This window comes from Pan troglodytes, chromosome 1 (genome assembly GCF_028858775.2).
Source record: "Pan troglodytes isolate AG18354 chromosome 1, NHGRI_mPanTro3-v2.0_pri, whole genome shotgun sequence".
Classification (NCBI taxonomy): domain Eukaryota; kingdom Metazoa; phylum Chordata; class Mammalia; order Primates; family Hominidae; genus Pan; species Pan troglodytes.
In genome coordinates, this window is record NC_072398.2 from 186969951 (window position 1) to 186976401 (window position 6451).

A 6451-nucleotide genomic window follows, 5' to 3' on the forward strand; every position below is an offset into this window, starting at 1 on the left:
GCAGGGACAGGCTGGGTAGCCAGGTGAAATGGGAGGGGCCAGCTGGAAGGGGCTTAAGGGCTCCCTCCTGACGTGCCCTGCCCCTGTGCCCCATGCCTACCTCATGCAGCGTTTGAAAAATGCCACAAAGCCAAGCAGAGACTGGGGCCCTGCCCTCCTGGAGCACCGGACAGGGCGCTACGCCCCCACCATAGCCCCCTCTCCTGAGGACGGCTTCGAGGTCCAGCCACTGCACCCGGACAAGGCGCAGATCCCCATTGTGGGCAGTAATGGCTCCAGCCGCCTCCAGGACTCCCGGATATGAGCACAGCTGCCAGGGGAGTGGCCCCACCCCCACCCCGTGCTCCCACCGCAGAGACTGGTGAGGCAGAGGCCAGGTGTCTCTGCCTGCCCCCTGCCACGCCCTGGCCAGGATGGCTGCTGTCACCTTGGTCACCACTGCTAGTGCAGTCATTCATGCTCATGTCCCCAGTGTTTACATGTCCTTTGGATGCCAAGATGGCAGCTGGGGGGAGGGGTGGGAGTGAAGGGTTGCTGGGAGGTCCAAAGCACTTTGGAGGGGTCTCGGGCCAGGTCCCCAGCAGCCTGGATGGCTTTACGTGGCCTCTGATACCCTTATACCCTGCCCTGAGCTGAGGTTCTGGGTGGGCCTCCAGCCCCATGACTAGTGCTCCTGCCCTCAGAGCAGACCCCAGCCTCTGCCAGGCACATTTGGCTATTCCTCCCTAGGGGCAGGATGAGGGGCTGAGGGACTGCCCAGTGTTACTTGTCAGGCTGTGCTGCCCAGCCCTGTTTATCTGTGTAATTATTTTTGTAAACATTGTATTCTCTGTGGTCGCCACCTCCTCGCCCCCAGCCTCGGGTTCAGTCTGTCTTCCAGGCCTGCTTGCACCTCACTGGGCTGCTCCGGGGTCTCTGCCCCTCATTCCAGGCCTGGCTGTCAGGCCCAGCCAGCAGGGGCCCGTGACCCAGCAGCCTGCCCAAAGCATTTGTTTCTGGGGGATGGGGTGGGGGCTGCTCCACAGGAGGTTTGAGCCCAGCACCCTGGGGAAGGGGACCCTGCACGACACCCCCTTGCCCTCCCTCCATCAGGCTAAAGGCCCAGTCTTCCCAAATGTGCTGCCCTCGTTCATGTGCCAAATGGCCCCAGCCCACACGCCCCTCCCCTCTCTGGAGTGGGAGCCCCTTCTGAAGTGTCTGAATCCCTGAAGTGTTCATTTGTCCGTCCTCTGTGCAGTGACAGCCCCGGCCAAGCCACCTCTAATCCTCTGTAGCAATAACGGTGCGCCGCCCATCCCTGCCCATCGTGCACCACTAGGATTTTAAAGTCCATAGATTTTAATGAAATTTCTATTCCTGTCTCTGAGCGGCTGCTGTGCTTTGTCTGGGTCCCCCAGGGGACAAGAGTCAGGCTGGAATGAGACCTCTGTCTGCCAGGCCTTTGTGGAGGCCTGGGAGGAGAAAGGCCAAAGGCTTTGATGATTGGGACCGATGCCCGGCCACTCAGCTCCAGACACCAGGGATCTGGCAAGGGGGTGGGGCAAGGGCCAGACAGACCAACAGCCTTGGGGTCCTGGCGAGAGCTCGCCAAGACCAGATCTGAAGCTGGCTAGGCCAAAGCAGCTGAGGCGGCAGCGGCAGACAGGTGCGCTGTGGCAGAAGCCAGAGCCTACTCGGTGACCAGCCCTTCAGGCTGGGGCTTGGGGTGCTGCACTGGACATGGGTGTGGAAGCTGGCCCTTCCCTGGGGCTGCACTGAAGCTGCCATCCCCAGCGGTGGGTAGCTGACTGGCCTCGAGGTCGAAGGTAGGGCTCCAGAGGAGGTGCAGGCAGGCAGCACTGGAGAGGTGCAACCCCGCAGAGGGGACGCGGGGGTCTGAGGCCCTGTGTGGAGGACCCCAAGGGCCGCTGCCTGGACAAGAAAGAGTAACTGTGAGGGGTGGTGGTCTGATCCTTCAGTCCACCCTGCCCTGTGTCTACTGTTGTGGTTTACCTGTGGTTGGGAGAGACACAAGAAGGCCCCACAGATGCCTGCAGCTCCTGCTCCATGGCCTTCTTCTGTTCCTTTAGCTCTGAAGGAGAGATTGGGCTGAGACAGTGCCCAGCTCTTCTAGGGTGTGTACAAGTGTGGGGTGGGAGCAGGAGGCTGGGTGTTCTGGGCCCTGCTCCGTGTCCTCACCTGCCAGGGTGGGCTCCAGGGCTGCCTCAGAGGGGTGGCAAGGCCTCATATACTCCTCTTCCAGGCAGCGCTGCAGGGAGAGCTGCGTCAGTGCCCAGACTCAAGGCAGGGGTGGGGCAAGGCAGGATACAGAAGCCAAGATCCCCAGGGCAGGCCCGTGCAGCCCCTTCAGCCCATCCACCGTGAGGGCAGCCACGTTCCCCAGGGAATACCAGCCTTGCGGAAGAGCTGAGTTTGGCAAGATAGTGGTGGGGCCTGTACCCAGACTTAGGTAAAGGAAGGAGGCAAAAGACCTAAAACGGTTGGCCCTGGCCTTAAGGGCTCAACTAGAATCCTGGGCCTCCAGGATTTTGCAGGTGCACACAAGCATGCACCCCTGAGAAATGGATGCAGGACTCACATAGCCTGTACATGCACCTATGTATGCACACAGGTACATGGGTCTCACCCAGGTGAGAGTCTACGCTCAGCAGTGAGGCTCGGGGGAGGGCCCAGGGCTGTGGCTCACCTGCAGGATGAGGATCTCCCTCTCCAAGGTGTGACACTCCTCCTCCAGAAGGCCCCTGGGACATGAGGGAGCAGCAGCCAGAACCCGAGACACAGGACCAGGGCTCAGCTGAGTCCACCACATGGCCCCAACCTCCAGCCTCAGCAGGAGCCCCACCCAACCTGTCCTTCCTCAGCCCACACTGCCCTCTGCTGCTTGGGGGCTGACCCAGCATAGACGTCTGGCCCCTGCGAGGCTCTTTCTGGGCAGGAAGTATCTTCCCCTCGCCTGCCTCACCCTGGCAGGCATCCTTCTCTCTCCCACACTTCTGCACTGTGATTCTTCTTGCCTCCATCTTCCCCCACATCACAGCCCTTCCGCTGCTTAAAATCCTCTGACACAGGCTACCCCTGTGTCAAGATATTTATATTTATTTTTGAAACAGGGTCGGCCGGGCGCAGTGGCTCATGCCTGTAATCCCAGCACTTTGGGAGGCTGAGATGGCCGGATCATGAGGTCAAGAGATCGAGACCATCCTGGCTAACACAGTGAAACCCCGTCTCTACTAAAAATACAAAAAAATTAGCTGGGCATGGTGGTGGGCATCTGTAGTCCCAGCTACTTGGGAGGCTTAGGCAGGAGAATGGTGTGAACCCGGGAGGCGGAGCTTGCAGTGAGCCAAGATCACGCCACTGCACTCCAGCCTGGGCGCCAGAGCAAGACTCCATCTCAAAAAAAAAAAAAGAAAGAAAGAAAGAAACAGGGTCTTGCTCTGCCACCCATCATGACTCACTGTAGCCTTACCTTCCAGGGCTCAATCAATCCCTTCTCACCTCAGCCTCCCAAGTAACTGGTACAGGCGTGCACCACCACGCCCAGCTAATTTTTGTATTTTTTTTTGGTAGAGATGGGGTTTTGCCATGTTGGCCAAGCTGGTTTCGAATTCCTGGGCCCAAATGACCCTCTTGCCTCGGCCTCCCAAATTGCTGGGATTATAGGCATGCACCGTCATGCTCGGCCGTGGCATCTGTACTTGGCTGCTTCCTGAAAGCAACCTCACTAGCTCTATAGCAGCCAGCTCTTTCCACCTCTCAGCCTTACGCACATGGGTCTCCCCGCCAAGTATATTACCCACCTCCTGTCTCACAATCCCAGCACCTCAAGATCCATCCTTGTCTCCACCCCTGCCTATACACATGCAGGTGCCCCTGGGCCTCACCTCAGGTGTCTGGCCACCTGGTCAATGTTGGACACGTTCAGTTGGTCCTTGATGATGCTGAGATCTCTGTGACCGCTGCTGGCAATGAAGTCACTATCACTCTCCGCATGTTGCTCACCCCAGGCCTTCAGGACCCAAATATCACTTCTAGGCAACTGTTTCTTTTCTCACAAAGGCAATATAATATAGTGCAAAGAGTAAGAGTTTGGGAGCCTAGGTTTGCAAATGAGCTCTGCCACCCTTCATTGTGTGTGACTTCAGGCAAATCACTTATCGCTTCTGAGCTTTAGTTTCTTTTCCTTTTTTTTTTTTTTTTTTTTTTTTGAGACAAGATTGTGCTCTGTTGCCCAGGCTGGAGTGCAGTAACACCATCTTGGCTCACTGCAGCCTTGACATCCCGGGCTCAAGTGCTCTTCCCACATCAGCCTCCTGAATAGCTGGGACTACAGGTGCGTGCCACCACGCCTGTTCAATTTTTTGCACAGATGGGGTCTCACTATGCTGCCCAGGCTTCTTTTTTTTTTTTTTTTGAGACTGGGTCTTTGTCACCCAGGTTGGAGTGCACAGGTGCAATCATAGCTCACTGCAGCCCCGAATTCCTGAGCTCAAGCAATTATCCCACCTCAGCCTCCCAAGTAGCTGGGAATACAGGCATGTGCCACCTCACCTATTTTTTTTTTCACTTTTTGTAAAGATGGGGTCTCCCTGTGTTGCCCAGGCTGATCTCAAACTCCTGGCCTCAAGCCATCCTCCCGCTTCAGCCTCCCAAAGTGCTGGGATTACAGGCATGAGCCACTATGCCCGGCCTTTAATTTCCTCTTGTGCAAAATGGAGATTTTGCCCACCTCCTCAGGCTGTGTGAGGATTAGAATAAGAAGTTGCTGCCATCCACTTATGAATATTTTATCTCATTCAGTCCCAGCTGTAAATACCATTTGTGACCATCCTCTTCAGCTCTCCCTGCCTCCCTAGCCCAGCCCTCACTCCTGTTCTCTAGGCCGGAGGAACAACCGCCTGCTGGACATGGCTTCCTTTCTTCCCTCTTCCTACAAAGCTCTTCTCTTTCATCTCCCTGAAAACTGCTCCTCATACTACAACACGCAGATCAAACCACTTTCTCCAAGAAGCTTTTCCTGTCCCCAGGCTAGGCAGGTGTTTCCTCTGGGTTTCAGTAGCCCTTATGGGCTGATGATCTCTATCACAAATGGCGGTGGAAGTGCCCAGCCCGTGACTGGAATCTCCTGCATGGAGCCAGGTGCAACCCACCAGTGGGCTAGGGCCCTCTGCCAAGCAGGGACAGATCCCTCTCTCCTACCATCACCTTACCTGGGCCCACCACCTCTCATCTGGAATATCTCCTGTTCTGGCAAATCACACCTGGGCTCCTCCAAGGCAAAGTGCAGGACCCTGGGGCTATACTGGACCCAAGCTTGGGCCTGGTCCCTGCAGAAGGTGCACAGGAAGGAAGCTGAGAGGCTCCTTTCTGGAAACCACAGAAAAGGCAACCCTGGCTCCTTGTTAGGGACAGGGCTAGCCCACCTGGTATCTAGGGAAAGGGCCCAGGCCTGAAGCTCCCACCTGCCCTCACAGATGGCTTTGTGGCGGAGACCCTGGAGCAACTGCCGGAGCTCCTGGCGCAAGAGGTCCTTTAGGAGAGGCGGTGGTGCCAGAAGAGAAGAGGGGTCAGAGATGGGGCGGGAGCTGGGGGCTTGAGAGGATCGAGCCTCTTGGAGCAGTGCCCGTAACATCGCCACCTGCAAGGAGAGCTGGGATACCTTGCGACTGGGGAGGGGAGTGACCGGAATGGTGGGGGCTGGGGGAGTGAGGGAGAGGGCGGAGTCAAAGGGGAGACCAGGATAGGATCTCGGGAGTTACCCGGCAGGGCCAGGGACCCGCAGGAGGTGGGAAAACCCGAGTCGTGGGGCAGGCCAGGGGCGTGGCCCACCTTCCCTCTCCCCACCTCCGCCCGCAGCTCCAGGCTCAGGTCCACCGCCGCCTCCCCCAGAATCCTCTTCACTTCGGGTCGCTCCCGGAGCGGAACGTGCTCCTCCACCAGCTCCCACAGCGAGGGGGAGTGCCGGAGCATGACCCATCGACGCCACCGTCCCCGGCTCGGACCTACGGGCCGCAGGTCAGAGTGCAGGAGGTACCGCGGGCCCGCCGGCAACGCTCACCAAACCCCGCCCCTCTATGGGCCCCGCCCTCTCCCAAGCCCCACCCGTGCTCTGCCGCTGGTCCCCTCGGCTGGGATTGCCCGTTCCGGAACTGCCAGTCCTTGGCGCTCTCTTCTGCCCGGCTTTTGGCCGACTCGGATGCCGGGGGCCCAGAAACCAGGCAGTGAGAACCAGGGCCCTAGCCCCACCTCTTCCGCGTGGCCATCACCCGGGAAACCACGCCGCGACTCTAGGGCCCCGCCCCCTCCTGTGTTTGGTCCGGCGGGCGGCGCGTGCCGGCTGGGAGTTCAGACTCACCTCGGCGCTCCACCGAGCCCTGACCCAAGCACTTTGGGCTCGGCCCTGGGCACCTTTAGGCCTCAGGGAACGTGTTAAGACCTGAGAAATCTGGGT

The 6451-nt window shown here is 58.5% G+C and overlaps 2 protein-coding genes across 41 annotated transcripts in view; one reads left to right on the forward strand and one right to left on the reverse strand.

Moving 5' to 3' along the window:
• SLC6A9 (solute carrier family 6 member 9) overlaps positions 1-1363 on the forward strand; it is a 34366-nt gene extending 33003 nt beyond the window's left edge. For all 15 annotated transcript variants that reach the window (XM_016960959.4, XM_016961002.4, XM_063781521.1 and 12 more), the window contains one exon: positions 110-1363. In XM_016960959.4, coding sequence (XP_016816448.2) covers positions 110-304 — 195 coding nt within the window. In that variant the 3' untranslated portion in view covers positions 305-1363. The remainder of the gene's footprint in view (positions 1-109) is intronic.
• Positions 1321-6448, reverse strand: CCDC24 (coiled-coil domain containing 24). Of its 26 annotated transcripts, none has more exons than XM_063781640.1 (9): positions 6356-6448; positions 5845-6002; positions 5424-5638; positions 5211-5327; positions 3885-3962; positions 2687-2741; positions 2179-2248; positions 1993-2071; positions 1321-1907 (listed from the first exon to the last, which is right to left on the reverse strand). In XM_063781640.1, the coding sequence occupies exons 2-9, from the start codon at positions 5968-5970 to the stop codon at positions 1670-1672; spliced, it is 978 nt and encodes a 325-aa protein (XP_063637710.1). In that variant the 5' UTR covers positions 5971-6002; positions 6356-6448; the 3' UTR covers positions 1321-1669. The 26 variants fall into 26 exon arrangements, with proteins under 26 accessions (XP_063637710.1, XP_063637680.1, XP_054522313.1 ...); XM_063781610.1 differs by having other exon boundaries at positions 5424-5697; positions 6356-6372; XM_054666338.2 differs by lacking the exon at positions 6356-6448 and adding an exon at positions 6103-6258 and having other exon boundaries at positions 1321-1911; positions 3885-3959; positions 5463-5638.
• Positions 6449-6451: the final 3 nt, after the last annotated feature.

What these genes read in the sequence shown, in the direction of transcription:
- CCDC24 (XM_063781610.1), bottom strand. Translation starts at nt 5,977, where the DNA reads ATGGGTCATGCTCCGGCACTCCCCCTCGCTGTGGGAGCTGGTGGAGGA. An exon ending in GCCTGGAGCTGCGGGCGGAG is followed by an intron (nt 5,698 to 5,844) that starts GTGGGGAGAGGG and finishes TCACTCCCCCAG; the next exon opens with CCCCCACCATTCCGGTCACT. An exon ending in ATGAGAGGTGGTGGGCCCAG is followed by an intron (nt 3,963 to 5,210) that starts GTAAGGTGATGG and finishes CTTCATTGCCAG; the next exon opens with CAGCGGTCACAGAGATCTCA.